This window comes from Eubalaena glacialis, chromosome 6 (assembly GCF_028564815.1).
Source record: "Eubalaena glacialis isolate mEubGla1 chromosome 6, mEubGla1.1.hap2.+ XY, whole genome shotgun sequence".
Taxonomy (NCBI): Eukaryota; Metazoa; Chordata; class Mammalia; order Artiodactyla; family Balaenidae; genus Eubalaena; species Eubalaena glacialis.
In genome coordinates this window covers 72,101,549-72,117,860 of record NC_083721.1, presented here as the reverse complement: position 1 = coordinate 72,117,860, position 16,312 = coordinate 72,101,549, and the positions used below count along the sequence as shown (strand labels likewise).

Below are 16,312 nucleotides of genomic sequence, written 5' to 3'. Positions count from 1 at the left end.
CAATTTCTTTCGAATATTTATTCCAGAGAGTAGCAGACCGACTGTATGGTGTATATAAAGTACATGGGAATTATGGGCGAGTTTTCAGGTAAGCATTATGCAAACTTTTATAGTAAACAACAACTAGCTCTAATTAGCTTTTTGCCTAAGAACTATAATTCTTGAAAATACATGATTCTGGAAAGCAAAAGATTATTTTTTAAATGATGTCCTATAGTAGTAGTCTTCAAACTTTTCACTGTAAAGCCTTTGTTTAAATAAAAAATAATAAGGAAGCCCAATATATTGAGCAGAGAAAAGATAAACTGCTCTGAAGCAGTGAGCGGTGTCTTTTACTTTCTTGGCAGAATGCCCAAGAAGATTCCTTTGGAAACCACTGTCATATAGAGTTAGCGGTTTTCTTTTTCTTTCTTTCTTTGTGTCACCTTATAATTTCTGAAGGCTTTTGCAAGATGGGTTTTTCAGTCTTGAGGTAATATTAATGTAAATTAGAATATTTATTTGTGTAGATAACTTGCATATCTTGGTTATTTTTGAGCTTTTTCTTTTGTGAATTTTTGTGTGTGTTAATTATTTTAGTTGTGACATTTTAGAAGTTAATTATCCAAATCTTCTTGTAAGAAAAATGTCCTTGCTAATGTTCTAAGTCCTTTTGATTGAATTAATCAAAATAATTCATTTAACATATTTGAATAGGTAAGACATTCATATAGCACAAAATTCAACAGGAACAAAAGCTTATGTAGTGAAAAGTCTCTTCCCTCCTGCCTGCCAACCACCCCGGTCTCCTCCTCTGAGGCAACTAATAGCAGTTTCTGAGTTACTTGTGTATCCTTCTAGTAACATGTAGCACCATAAATGTATATATTAACACACAAACGAATGCATTTCTCCCTCCCCACTTTAAAAAAAAAAAAATTTATTATTTTTCGGCTGTGTCGAGTCTTAGTTGTGGCACACGGGATCTTTCATTGCGGCACGTGGGCTTCTCTCTCTAGTTGTGGCACGTGGGCTTCTCTCTAGTTGTGGCGCACAGGCTCCAGAGCGTGTGGGCTCTGTAGTTGTGGCGCGTGGGCTCAGTAATTGCAGCGGACGGGCTCAGTTGCCCCTCGGCATGTGGTATCTTAGTTCCCTGACCAGGGATCAAGCAGGCGTCCCCTGCATTGCAAGACGGATTCTTAACCACTGGACCACCAGGGAAGTCCCCCCCCCGCCCCCCGTTTTTTTAAACATGGAAAGGGAGCATGTTTTAAACATTGCTATGTTCACTTGTTTTACTTTGCTTTTTTTTAACTTAAAAACAGCTCTCCAATATATATTGCTATCAGTAAATAACTGTATGGGGCTTTTTTTTTTTTTTTAATTTTTTGGCTGCATTGGATCTTCATTGCTATGTGCGGCCTTTCTCTAGTTGTGGTGAGCCGGGGCTACTCTTCGTTGCGGTGCGTGGGCTTCTCATTGCGGTGGCTTCTTTTGTTGAGGAGCACGGGCTCTAGGCGTGCGGGCTTCAGTAGTTGCAGCACGTGGGCTCAGTAGTTGTGGCTCATGGGCTCTAGAGTGCAGGGTCAGTAGTTGTGGCGCATGGGCTTAGTTGTTCCGTGGAATGTGGACCAGGGCTCGAACCCATGTCCCCTGCATTGGCAGGCGGATTCTTTTTTTTTTTTTTTTTTTAATTTATTTATTTAGTTATTTATTTATGGCTGTGTTGGGTCTTCGTTTCTGTGCTAGGGCTTTCTCTAGTTGTGGCAAGCGGGGGCCACTCTTCATCGCGGTGCGCGGGCCTCTCACCATCGCGGCCTCTCTTGTTGCGGAGCACAGGCTCCAGACGCGCAGGCTCAGCAATTGTGGCTCACGGGCCCAGCCGCTTCGGGGCATGTGGGATCCTCCCAGACCAGGGCTCAAACCCGTGTCCCCTGCACCGGCAGGCAGACTCTCAACCACTGCGCCACCAGGGAAGCCCTGGCAGGCGGATTCTTAACCACCGCACCTCCAGCGAAGCCCTTCTGGTGGTTTTTGATATACAGAAATACTCAATTTGTTAAATTCAGTTAACATGTAAGTGGTTAGATTTTCTCCTTTATAAAGTAATAGCCTCTGACTTTTGTGTATATCTTAATAAGGTCTTCCCCACTATGGATTATAAAAAAATAGATTTTTCATTTCTTCTACATTTTTGTGGTTTTATAAATTTTTGATTCATATTAAATTTATTTGAATGTCAGGTGTGAGATATGGCTACATATTTACTTAATTTGAGTAACAGGTTATCCATATGTCTTGGTTGATCAAATGCAAGATGGGACAGTATCAGCATTATATGATGTTTTGTAATGAAGAAAAGCATATTAATATTGTAAACATGTAGACTCTTCATAGCTAGGATAGGAGTATATGTCTAAACAGGACTAATGGGAAGAAAGGCAAATCGTATTCAAGTCAGCTGCATGATGTGCGACTTACCTGCTTTTAGATCTATGCGTGAGTCAGCCCTGATATTAAGAATACTACTCAAACTGGAACTCTAGTTAAGCTTGGGAATATGCTCATATGATAATTAACATAAATCAGACACTCTCAAAAGTAGTACATTGGCCCAGAACGGAGCCTGCGTTTCCGCAGAGCTGGAACTCCCGGCTCGGGGTCTCTTCCCTCCGCCGTCACTGAAGTGCCCCGGAGCCCGAGGGGAGGGCGGCCTCACTGAGGCTGCCGGCTCTGGAGGGGCCCCGGCGGCCGAAGCCGTGACAGTCCTGGGGACCGCGGGCCGGTTGTTTCAGCAAGTAACTTAAAGACAAAATGGAAAAACAAGGAGGTTTGTGCCTGAGATCATGTTGATGTGAAACCAGGGATGGCCACCTTGTGCCAGTGAGCTGTCTGAGATGTCGTGGGAGTTGCCTCTAACCAGGACCTGATACCCAATGCCCTGACAACGCTGCCTTTTCAAAGCTTGAACTGCGACTCTTCACTTGGCTCCGCAGGCCCAGGGCAACTTGAACACCTAGCAAGACAACAGCTTCCAAACTGTGCGAAACAGGATGTTGAACGTGCTGACTTCCCCAAGTGGGGAGATTTTTAAGAAAGAGGCTGCGGGAGGAACCCAATCACCAGGAGATGAGGAGATGAGGTGCCTTTTCCAAACTCTTCCCGATCAGACGGTGTACCATCCTCTGGGTGTCACAGGCATGTTTTAGGTGTAGGAAGGGTCCCCTCCAAGTAAGGAGAACACCAGGGAACTTTCCAAAGCAGTGTCTCCCCAAACCATAAAACTGGGGAAGTTTTAAGCTACGGGTACATGCATGTTCACGAAGGACCTTGGGCAGTAAGCAGTGTCCAAGCTTTAGATGATTGAAGTCTTGAGTGTCAGAAGCAGTCATCATCGGCCTCCCTTAGGTTCTGTTTTATCTGGCGTTTATAGATGATGTACATATAGATATCTATTCTTTTTCAGATTCTTTCCTCTTATAGGTTATTACAAAATATTGTGTGTAGTTCCCTGTGCTATACAATAGGTCCTTGTTTATTACTTATTTTATACATAGCAGTGTATATATGTTAATCCCAAACTCTTAATTTGTCCCTCCCCCCGCCTTTCCCATTTGGTAACAATAAGTTATAAGATTTTATATTCCTCAGAAATGGGGGAGCTGAAAGAGAGGTATCATTTTCAATGGAAAATTATTCAAAAGAAGATTGAAGCTTCAGCCCAGATTATTAGATGTACATCCTTGGAAAAAAATCACTAGTTTCTCTAAACTTGACCTGACAAATAAGACAAAAACCCTTCACTGAACTTGCTTATAATAAAGTGATGGAAATATCAAAAAAAAAAAAAGTAGTACATTTATTGTAAATAATAAATGGACTTGTGTTAATTTGAGAGGCAAGTGGATACAAAGTCACTTGGCTGAATCAAATTGTAAAGAAAATTATTTGCATTAATGTCTCATGATAAATATTATACAAATTCGCCTTTGTGCTAACTCAGTAAATTAACAGAAAGCCATTTTACATCTAAAATATTTCATAAAAAGTGAGCCAAGGAGACCACAGGTGGTTGAGGTAATTTAAGCAGGTGATCAAGAGCCTGAACCAGAGCAATTGCCAGTAGGGACTATTAAGGAGACATAAATGACAAGATTTATCAATTGATTCTTTCAGTCATTCAGCACACATTTGCTGAGCTCCTGCTACCGTGGTAGGTGCTAAAGATACCAAAATTTAATTTGCAGGCAGCTGAATGATTAGGAGGATTGTGATAGAGAATGTAGGAAAAATAACAGGTTTGAGGAATGAATTAAAGGGTTCTGTTTTGAATAGATTGCATTTGATTTAAAGATTTCTATTAAGCAATTGGAAATTTGGATCTGCAGTGTGAGAGGCTCGTGAGAATATGAGTTATATATAAAAGCTACATCCTAATAGAATGATATTTAATGTAGGGTTAAGGTGATAATGTTAGAGGGTTAGAGTAAGTCTGTGAGAGACTCAAGGGCGGAACCTTGGGGAATATCTGTGTTCAGGGGTCAGGCAAAGAAAAAGAATGTGAGGGAGACATTGGGAAATTGATGAGGAGTGTGCAGTGTCAAGCAAGTGAAGGGAGCACTTCAAGAAGTTGGAGTTATACTGTAGAGGAATTGAATTTAGTCGAAAAGAGGGGAAATGGGTGGGTAAATCTTCGGTGTTAATTTGGAGAGCAGTTTGGTTTGAGTGATATAATGCTGTGGTCCTAGGAATGACAGGAAAGGGTTAAGGAAGGAAAGACAGCAAGTTACTGATAAGTCTGTTAAGAAAAGTCTCTGAGGTTATTCTTGAAGGGGTATAGGGCCTCTTTGTGGTGGTGGTGGTGGTTTTTTGCAGGGGGAGCAAGGGTAGGAGGGTGGATGGGAGAGAAGATAGAGAGGAAGGCACAGAGCTGTCTTAAAGGAGAGGAGCAGTATGTGGCAGGAGGCCGCTTTAGCTGGCCCCTGTCTTAGTAAAGCAGGTGTCTCTGCTGAGAACAGGTGGGGTGATTCTGTGGTTAGGAAGCTTGAGGGGAGTGATATAGGGCAGTCTGTCTCAAACTAATGGAGAGGAGAGTTCTTAAACTGATCCTACTGCATACCCTCCTTTATCTCCCCTTACCAGCTCCATGGGGGATTGGCTGGAAGCAGCTGTGGCAAGTGCAGAATATCTTTGAAGACTTGAGTTCTGTCAGTTTATTCAGATTTTACATTTTACTCTGTAGAGCATCCATGGTTATTTAAGTATATATATAACTTTCCCTGCCTCAAACTTAAAATTCGTTCTTCGGAAAAACTGTGCCATGCTTAGATGGCTTCAGATATCCAAGATGAAGTATCCCAGTTTGAGAAGCACTGATGAGGGTATCATTTAGGAAAGTGGGAAAGGATTGCTGAGCAGTACCAATTGGTAATGAGTGTTTTTTATCTTTTCTTTTTGTTTCCTTTTTATTTTTTCATTACTCTTATGGTCAGTGGCACTACACTGACCATAAGAGTAATGAAAAAAATCCAGGGAATTCCCTGGTGGTCCAGTGGTTAGGACTCGCATTTTCACTGCCGGGGCCTGGGGATTAAGATCCCACAAGCCTCGCAGCGCAGCCAAAAAAAAAGAGTAATGAAAAAATCCAGAGCTTGAGAGTCACATAATTGGGAAAAAGTTTAATGTGTTTCTGTTCTTTGGTTTGAAATTTGAGAGGGGAAGAAATATAAAGCTGATTTCATCAGCTTTGTCTCTTAATTTAAATGTTTTCTATATATATCAAATAACTTGGTAAAATTGTGCCTTTTTGCTAAATTAGAGATTGAAGTGAGAAAATGGATTAAGAAAAAAGATTGAGCTATGAGTGGAAAAGGACTGTCAAAGAGGGAAGGAAAGGTGACAAGACTTAAACTTACTTGTAAGTAAGAAATGAGCAGGAATTAGATGCACAGAGAAGAAACAGGGAAGATTTTTGTAATATGTTCATGTTGCATGTTGCTGGGTTTTTTTGTTTTTGTTGTTTTTTAAAGTATAGGAGTTCATTTTGTGCTCTTCTTGAGTTCCTAGGCTTTTTGCAGCTTCTTCCTGGATATAGCACCTGATTCAATTTAGGACAGGCCAAAGGGTCATTCCATGTAGGTGCTTATAGGACTTGTCTATATGTTCACTAGTTTCAGGAACTTTTAAGATCTGCCTGTCAAGAATTAGACCAAACACTGTTGACATGAAACAAATAGACTGCCAGATATTTCTCCAGCAAAGATTAGCAAAGAATTGCAGTTTCAGGCTGCAACGATGGCAAGGCTCATGCAAGTTCCCACAGGGCAAGGGAAGGAGAAGGCTTTTATAGAGAGGAAAAGGAAGTTGGGAGGGCTAGAGTAAACAAGGAGTCTCCGTGGCTTTTCATTGGCTGAGACCTGGCCAGGAAAGAAGAGGAATCTTTCTTCTTCTTCTTGGGCTCTGCTGTGGACACAGGGCATGAGAGCTCCCCCTTTTGGTCTTCCAACTCTATTTAATTGAGGTTTCTGTTTATTTTTTACAATACATAGGCGGGATTCACTCTGCAAAAGACTTAGAAAAAAGAGAGTTTTAAGTGCCAGTAACTAAGTTTTTGAAGCTAATGAAAGCTGTCAGGAGCTAATAGCCTAAAATGTTATATTCTGTTAATTGAACATTTTAAAATACTCATCTTAATTCATAGATTGTGAATCCATATAGAAGCAACCAAGGAAACACATCCTTCCCAGATTCAGTTGGTATAATTCCTTTCAAGGGATTCCAGGAAACTGCAAAAGCAAATTTCTTTCAAAGAGTCATGTGTAAACATAATCAGGGATATGCAAACCTTGTCATATACCTCAGAGCTCAAAGACGCACAGGATGTATTTTGTTGAAGGATTCTATAATTTATTTTTTATTTTTTGGTCATATGGTTGATGAGTGGCTGTGAAGAGCTCTTTTTTTTTTCTTTTGGCCGTAACATGCAGCTTGTGGGATCTTAATTCCGTGACCAGGGACAGAACCCGTGTACCCTGCAGTAGAAGCGCGGAACCCTAACCACTAGACCGCCAGGGAATTCCCTAAAGAGCTCTTTTGATTAAGAAAGCCAAAAAACGGAAGTGAAGGTTGGGATTAGTAGGTAGAACACTCTGATGGCAGTTGATTCTAATCTCAGCTCTGCCTCTCATTGGATGCCTGACTTTTGAGTAAACCATGTTAGATCTCTGAGCCCGATTTTAAATATCTGTTCAGTTGTGGGGTTAAATGGGGAGAGTGATTTCCAAACCCTTTTTTAGCATGGAACTTTGTTTAAATGAAATGATATACGGAAGTATAAACAAATAAAACTTATTACTATAGACCTGCTTGGGGCTGGAGACTTTCCCTCCCATGCCTCTATCCCTGATGAACACCAGATTGGGCAGCTAAGTTTAGTTCTGTACCTCTATTTTTGTTGTAATAATATTTTTATTCCTTTCCAGAGTCTTGACCCTTGGGCATTCTTGGAGTTCTTTCCTTTCTTTCTTAATGGAACTGTAAAATACTAGAGCAGGAGGGACCTTTGTGGTTTTATAGTTAAGATTCCTTAAGCTAGGAGATAAGGATGGACTTCAGGTTCTCTGAAGTCTCTGAAATTATTTATAGTTATTATGAAATATTAACTATATTCCCTGTGCTGTACAATGTATCCTTATAGCTTGTTTATTTTACACATAATAGTTTGTACCTCTTAATTTCCTATCCCTATCTTGCCCCTCCCTCCTTCCCTCTTCCCACTGGTAACCACTTATTTGTTCTCTATATCTGTGAGTCTGTTTCTTTTTATTATATTCACTAGTTTGTTTTTTTTAGATTCCATGTGTAAGTGATAACATACAGTTCTCTGTCTGATTTATTTCACTAAGCATAATCCTCTGTCTGATTTATTTCACTAAGCATAATACCCTCCAAGTCCATCCATGTTGTTGCAGATGGCAAAATTTCATTCTTTTTTGTGGCTGAGTAATATTTCATTGTGTGTGTGTGTGTGTGTGTGTGTGTATCTGTATATACACACACATATATATACCACACTTCTTTATCCATTCGCCTGTTGACATCTGTTAGGTTTCTTCCATATATTGGAAATTGTAAATAATGCTGCTGTGAACATTGGGGTGCATGTATCTTTTCGAGTCAGTGTTTTCATTTTCTTCATATTTATAACCCAGGAGTGGAATTGTTAGAGCAGGCAGTTAGCCAGATACGAGCAGAGAAGAGAGGCCTGGGTCATATGACAGGAAACCATACATCTTGCAGTGACAGGGTCCTAGAGGCAAAGAAAGGTGGGAACCTCTTGTGTCTGAATGTAACTTTTTGCTCATTATACCCTCATTACAATAGAATTAACATTGAAGCCAGAGCAGTACCCATCATGCACCTGACGCCATGGCAGATCCAAGAAGACCAAGGACAAAAACAGCCCCTCCTCTCAGAAAGGTGGAACTTGGATGAAAGCCAGGAAGTTACCCCAGAGTCCCTCCCTCCTTGATGAATATTCCACCCGTTTTCACACCCCATATAACCAGCTTGCCAGAAGGAGCTCGGGGCAGCTGCTCTTCTGAGCTTGCCAGCTCTCCCTCCTGAGAGTATACTGTTGCTCAGTGAATCTTCACTTCGCTTACTTGGCGTCTGTGTCTCGTCTCTGAATTATTTCTGTGACAAAACAAGAACCTACCCTCCGGCAACAGAATTGCTGGATCATATGGTAGTTTTGTTTTTAGTTTTTTGAGGGCTCTCCATACTGTTTTCCACGGTGGCTGCACCAGTTTACATTCCCACCAACAAGTGTACAAGGTTTCCCTTTCTCCACGTCCTTGCCAACATTTGGTGTTTGTGCTCTTTTTGATGATAGCCATTCTGACAGGTGTGAGGTGGTATCTCATTGTGGGTTTTTTTTTTAATAATCTTTTTTTAAAAAAATAAATTTATTTATTTATTTTTGGCTGTGTTGGGTCTTTGTTGCTGCGTGCGGGCTTTCTCTAGTTGTGGCGAGTGGGGGCTACTCTGTGTTGCGGTGTGCAGGCTTCTCATTGTGGTGGCTTTTCTTGTTGTGGCGCACGGGCTCTAGGCACGTGGGCTTCAGTAGTTGTGGCTCACGGGCTCTAGAGCACAGGCTCAGTAGTTGCGGCACACGGGCTTAGTTGCTCTGCGGCATGTGGGACCAGGGCTCGAACCTGTGTCCCCTGCATTGGCAGGTAGATTCTTAACCACTGCCACCAGCTAAGTCCCTCATTGTGGTTTTGATTTGCATTTCTGTGGTGATTAGTAGTACTGAGCATCTGTATGTCTTTGGAAGAATGTCTGTTCAGGTCTTCAGTCCATTTTTTAATTGAGTTCAGTTTTTTTGATATTGAGTTGTATGAGCTATTTATGTATTTTGGATATTATCAGTCATATCATTTGCAGCTATTTTCTCCCATTGCATAGGCTGTCTTTTCATTTTGTTGATGGTTTCCTTTGCTGTGCAAAAGCTTTTAAGTTGGGCTTCCCTGGTGGCGCAGTGGTTGAGAATCTGCCTGCTAATGCAGGGGACATGGGTTCGAGCCCTGGTCTGGGAAGATCCCACATGCCGCGGAGTAACTAGGCCCGTGAGCCACAACTACTGAGCCTGCGCGTCTGGAGCCTGTGCTCCGCAACAAGAGAGGCCGCGATAGTGAGAGGCCCGCGCACCGCGATGAAGAGTGGCCCCCGCTTGCCACAACTAGAGAAAGCCCTCGCACAGAAACGAAGACCCAACACAGCCAAAAATAAATACATAAATAAGTTTAAAAAAAAATAAAATAAAACTAACAATTCATGCTTTAAAAAAAAAAAAAAAGCTTTTAAGTTTAATTAGATCTCATTTGTTTATTTTTGCTTTTGTTTCCTTTGCTTTAGGAGACAGATCCAAAAAAATATTGCAACGATTTATGTCAAAGAGTGCACTGCCTATATTTTCTTCTAGGAGTTTTACGATTTCCTGTCTTACATTTAGGTCTTTAATCCATGAAGTCTCTGAAATTATATGCAAAATTTTGTTTGTGATTTTCCCTCCTTAGTGGAAAAGGTCCACAGTCTTCATCAGATGCTACAAAAGATTTATTACCCTCTTTGATCTGGTTCATCTGTGACAATTATCCACCCATTAAATACTTTATGATAGCAATTATGCCTCTTATAAAGTTGATGCTAAATCCTTCTATACTTTTTATTTTATTTATTTATTTTATATTTTGGCTGCGTTGGGTCTTCATTGTTGCGCGCGGGCTTTTCTCTAGTTCCGGCGAGCAGGGGCTACTCTTCATTGCGGTGCGCAGGCTTCTCATTGCTGTGGCTTCTCTTGTTGCGGAGCACAGGCTCTAGGCACGCAGGCTTCAGTAGTTGCAGCACACGGGTTCAGTAGTTGGTGGTATGCAGGCCCTAGAGCATGCGGGCTTCAGTAGTTGTGGTGCGTGGGCTCAGTAGTTGTGGCTCGCAGGCTTTAGGGCACGCGGGCTTCAGTAGTTGTGGCATGCGGGCTCTAGAGCGCAGGCTCAGTAGTTGTGGCGCACGGGCTTAGTTGCTCTGCAGCGTGTGGAATCTTCCCGGACCAGGGATTGAACCCATGTCCCCTGCATTGGCAGGAGGGTTATTAACCACTGCGCTACCAGGGAAGTCCCTCCTTCTGTACTTTAATAGTTCCTTGTTAATGGATCCCTCCTCTCCCTCCTCTCCCTCCCTAAACTGGTTAACATTTTCTAGTTCCAATCCTCGGCATATACCTGGACCCCAGTTAGAACCTTTTGTTTAGCAGATGCTTCTTAAATTGTAATAGGCATACAAGTCACCTGGAGAACTGTTAAAATGAATATTCTGAGTCAGTAGATCTGGAATGAGTCCTGCGAGTCTGCATTTCCAACAAGTTCCAGGTGATGCTGTTCATAGACCACGGTTTGAGTAGTCAAGGGCTAGACTATGTATATCTTGAGGGGAGAGGTCTTGTGCCTAGTAGTGGCTGATACATAGAACCCAGTACATGTTTCCCTCCTCACATTTATTCATTTATCGGTTCATTCTTTCATTTTACCTACAACCTATAAATGCCAAGTATTTATCAGGCACTAAACGACTTAATAGGAGTAAATAGATGATTAAGTATAAGTCTTACCTTTCTTGAACTAGTTTTTAGTCTTGTTTGGTAAACAAAAGAATTAAATTTGGTTATATTGACCTTGAGTTGGTAGCACATTAAAAGGTGCTCAAAGATTAGATGGATGAAGTACCTGTGGAACATCCAATAGATAGTTGATCTGGACTGTCCATTAATTCTGTTGACGTGACTCATAGCTGCGTTAACTGTGATTGCTACCTTACAAATTTGGCTAGTTATGCCTGTAATCTGCCAAAACCCCTAGACTTTGTTTTTCATGTGAAGAGCTGGGCTTTAGGTATGTTGAATTTGAAGTGACAGAGGTATATAAAAGCAGAATTGGGCTTCCCTGGTGGCGCACTGGTTGAGAATCTGCCTGCCAATGCAGGGGACACGGGTTCGAGCCCTGGTCTGGGAAGATCCCACATGCCGCGGAGCAACTAGGCCCGTGAGCCACAACTACTGAGCCTGCGCGTCTGGAGCCTGTGCTCCGCAACAAGAGAGGCCGCGATAGTGAGGGGCCCGCGCACCGCGATGAAGAGTGGCCCCCACTTGCCGCAACTAGAGAAAGCCCTCGCACAGAAACGAAGACCCAACACAGCCAAAAATAAATATAAAAATAAAAATAAAAAAAAGAAAAAGCAGAATTGTCTTGTAGACATTGGAAGTATGGCTTTAGATAATATAGCTAGAGGTGTTAAAAATTCATTTTATAAACAGCAAAGCACTAAAAAAAGGTTAACTGTTGCTATTACTATTTTGAGGGTAAACATATGAGTAAAAATTGTCAGAAGGAGATATGTTTATTTATGTTTGTTTTCCTTCCTTGACAGTTTTAAAAACCATGTGCGGTTTTACCCCTCTAGTATTATAAGCATATAATCTGATATTTCAAGAACAGTGTATAAAAACTACAGATTAACAGAATCATAGTGTTTTAATTTTTTCCCTTTTATGATATATGCAATTGAAGGTGTTTATTATACATAGCAGAAGAATTGGAAACAATCTTGAATGGTCAGGAAAATGGTTAAAAAATTATGAGTTGCCGTCTGAAATAATGCTGAGAACAAGTTATTTTAATAATGTGGGGAAATACTATTAATAGAAAAAGCATAATACAAAATTGCATATACTGCATGATCTCAGCCATATTAAAATGAGTAAATAAAAAGAACTAGAAGGAAATATATCAAATTATGTCATCTCTTAGTATTTAGGATTATAGATTCATTTCCCCCTTTATTATAATACACATATGCATCTTCCATAAAAAGGAATTTTTATTTCAAGAATTTCACTGAAATGACAACAAAATGATCTGTGCTTTTAAGTAGACTTTGTCATGCAACTTTAGTGCAAGTTATCAAAGTTTTATGGTACACCTAGTATTTCTGTACAGTTGTCTTTTTCTGTTACCTATTAAGATAGTGACATGTAATCATGTGTGTTTATCAGAATCATCCATGTAGTAATTAAAAATATGCATGCCTCAGCTCTATCCCCGAGATTCTAATTAAGTAGATCAAGAGCGGGGTAAGCATTCGTAGTTTCTAAAAGTGCCACAGTTGATTTAAATATGCACCCTAGCTGAGAAAGTTGTCTATAAGCAGAAACTGTTTTGTATGATACTTGCTTTACACTTAACAGCAGCAGATACAAACTTTTGAACTAATATTTTAAAGCCTTCACTTGCATTTAGTTGTTAAACTTCGGGGAAAGGAGGATATTTGAGTCACAGAAAATAAATCCAAAATAGATACTATACATTGTTTAAAAGCTAGCTAGAAAACAACCTTGTAAAAGAGTCCATTTAATAATATTCCATATCTAATTCATGATGTATTTGGTTTTATGTTTTTCTTCTTAGTGAGTGGAGTGCCATAGAAAAAGAAATGGGTGATGGACTGCAGAGTGCTGGTCATCATATGGATGTGTAAGTACCCAGAGAATTTAAGGTAGAACCTGAGGTGACATTAGTGGTGAAGTGTTAGTGATTCTTCTGTTATTCTGTTTTTATAAAGTTTGCTGGCATTTATATTGTGCTCTTTGTATATAGATTTGACTTAAAGAAGTTTATCTCAGGAATGCAAGATTAATTTAACATTCAAAAATCTTTCAGTTCAATTCACATATTAGCAGAATAAAGAAGAAAACCCATGTGTTCATTTCAGTACATGTAGAAAAAGCATATCAACATCTATTCACAGTAAAAATTTTCATCAAGCTAGGAATATAAAGAATTTCCTCAGTCTAAAACTTACAGCTAATACTGTACTTAATAGTGAAATATTGGTGTTTTCTCCTAAAATCAGGAACAAGGCAAGGTTGTCTGCTTCTACCACAACTAGTAAAAATGGTAGTAGAGGTCCTGGTCAGTGCAGTAAGACAAGAAAATCAAATAAGGGGCATACATCTTAGAAAGGAAGAAGTAAAACTCTCTTTTTTTTTTTTTTTTTAAACATCTTTATTGAAGTATAATTGCTTTACAATGGTGTGTTAGCTTCTGCTTTATAACAAAGTGAATCACTTATACATATACATATGTTCCCATATCTCTTCCCTCTTGCATCTCCCTCCCTCCCACCCTCCCTAAAAACTCTCTTTATTTGCAGTTAACAGGAGCTTTTATGTAGAAAATCATAAAAGAATCAACCAAAAATATTATGGAATAGCTGAATTTAATGAGAATGCATGATACACAATGAATATATTTAAAAAAAGTTGTTTTTACATACTAGTAACATTTGGAAAATAAAAACTTAAAAATGCCATTTATAGCATCAAAACAGAATACTTACAGATTAATTTAATGAAATATGTGAAAGACCTCTACACTGAAAACTTTATATATAAACATTGCTGAGAGAAAGTAAAGACCTAAATAAATGGCGAGATTAAACCATGTTCATAGATTGATTGGAAGACTCAGTAGTGTTAATATGACCATTCTTCCTAAATCACAGTTCCAATCAAAACTCCAGTGACTTTTTAATAGAAATTGATAAGCTGATTCTAAAATTTATATGTAAATTCAAAGAATGTAGAATAGCCAAAACAGTCTTGAAAAAGGACAAGCCTGGAATATATTACCTGATTTCAAGACTTAGTATACAGCTATAGTTATCAGGAGGTATTGAGATAAAGAGATCAGTGGAATAGGCTGGAGTCCAGAAATAGATCCACATTTACATAGTTCATTTCAAGAAATGGTTCTGGAATAACTGGATATCTTCATGGAAAAAAATGAACCTTGAGCCATATCTCACACCTTACATAAAAACTAATTCAATTTGGATGATACACATAAGTGTAAAAGCTAAAATAGCAGGTTTTAGTAGAAAACATAGGAGAATATTGTTGTAACCTTCGAGTAAGCAAAGATTTTTTAAAGCAGATATGAAAAGAAAAAAATATTTTTAAAATGGTAAATTGTACTTCATCAAAATTAAAAATTTTGCTTATCAAAAGACACCATTGGAAGTGGAAGGAATGTGGGAGTACAGTTTCAGTTGGGGAAGATAAAAAGTTCTGGAGATGAATGGTGGTAATGGTTGCACAACCATATGAATGTACTTACTGCCACTGAACTGTACACCAATAAATTGTTAAAAAGGTGAATTTTACATTATATTTTACCACAAACACACACAAACGCACCATTAAGATAATGAAGAGGCAAGCCACACACTGGGAGTAAACATTTCCAACCGTAATATATAAAGAACTCCTACAACCGAATAATAAAAAGACAAAAATATATTTATTTTATCTAAGTATTATTTTTTCGGGGGCTGTTATATAAGCTGACCAGCTGCTTTTCAGCCATTTTGTTAAGTCTTCGTGCATTCTGTTGACTGGACATTTTTAGTATTTTCAAGAATTTGGGATTATCCCTTTACTTGGTTTATTTACAATGTTAAATAAAATTAATTTTAGTAATGATATCTAAAAAATCTTTACCATTTACCCTTTTGTACCCAAAGATGTGCTGCTTATCCCTACACTATGTTTCCTATCTTCAAGCCACCAGCCACCTATCTTCTTTTTTGTTTTCTTAACATTAACTTTTCCAGAATTGTAGATTTATGAACTAAAGGCAGTTTTTCCTACTCTTAACAATGATTCTCAAGATGTCTTTCAGTCACATAGGGGAAATTCCACAGTCTAACAAATGTAAATTTATATTTACAGAATACATATTTTGCCTACTTTTATAAATACTGTAAACACATCACTTTTCAGTGAGCATTAACATAGATTTTTTGTTTGTTTTTAGAATTCAGTAAACTGTTTACTTGTCTACATGAAGTGGGCTTGGAGACATAAAATATATTTTTCTTTTATGCCCATGCTAGGGAATCAGAATTAATTTGAAAAAAGGATGCTTCTTATACCATACAGAAGTAGTAAATGACATAGCCCATGTCCTTAGGGAATTTATAATGTGATCAGAGAAAACCAACACAAGAGACATTTCTTTGATAAAATTTAAGTCCTCAATTTTTGATAAGAGATCAGAAGTAGAGTGATGACTAGGACTAAAGAAGTCTGGGAAGATTTCTAGAGGTGTTGAGATACGTATGGTAGGATTTGGAGAAGTACTGTGGAAAGCCATCACATTTCTGTGCAAGGAAAGACTCAAGGCCAGGAACAAGAGTGGCACGACAGTGAAGGGCTTGTCCAGATCAAAGCAGAGGTTGCTATTGAGAATTAGAATAAAATAAGGCTTCTAAAATTTTCTGTAATCTTTATTTGCTCGACTTTTCCTTTTGTAGCTTTTTGGCATTACTGTATGTAGTTGCTACCAGGAGCACTAATGTACCAATTATACTAAACTCTTACTCTTTCTACAGATTTTGTAGCCCTTTTTGTAATATATTTGAACAAAAGATATTACAGTGCTTCTTAAGCTACCTTAAGAAGGACCGTTTTTTGTTTGCTTTGTTTTTCTATTTCTAAGACCTTGCTGATCAAAACATTTAGGTAAATAAAATAAAATTGTCATGGTAATTAAAGATTGCTGTAGGGGGGAGGGATAAATTAGGAGTGTGGGATTAACAGATACAAACTACTGTACATAAAATAGGTAAGCAACAAGGGTTTACTGTATAGCACAGGGAACTATATTCAGTATCTTATAATAACCTATAATGGAAAATCTGAAAGAAATATATATATATA

The 16,312-nt window shown here is 38.9% G+C and overlaps 1 protein-coding gene across 1 annotated transcript in view; it reads left to right on the top strand.

The window, feature by feature from the left end:
- Positions 1-16,312, top strand: part of SNX4 (sorting nexin 4) — a 70,673-nt gene that overhangs the window by 42,204 nt on the left and 12,157 nt on the right. The window contains exons 8-9 of the mRNA XM_061193189.1: positions 27-88; positions 12,999-13,064. Of these exons, the coding sequence (XP_061049172.1) occupies positions 27-88; positions 12,999-13,064 (128 nt within the window). The remainder of the gene's footprint in view (positions 1-26; positions 89-12,998; positions 13,065-16,312) is intronic.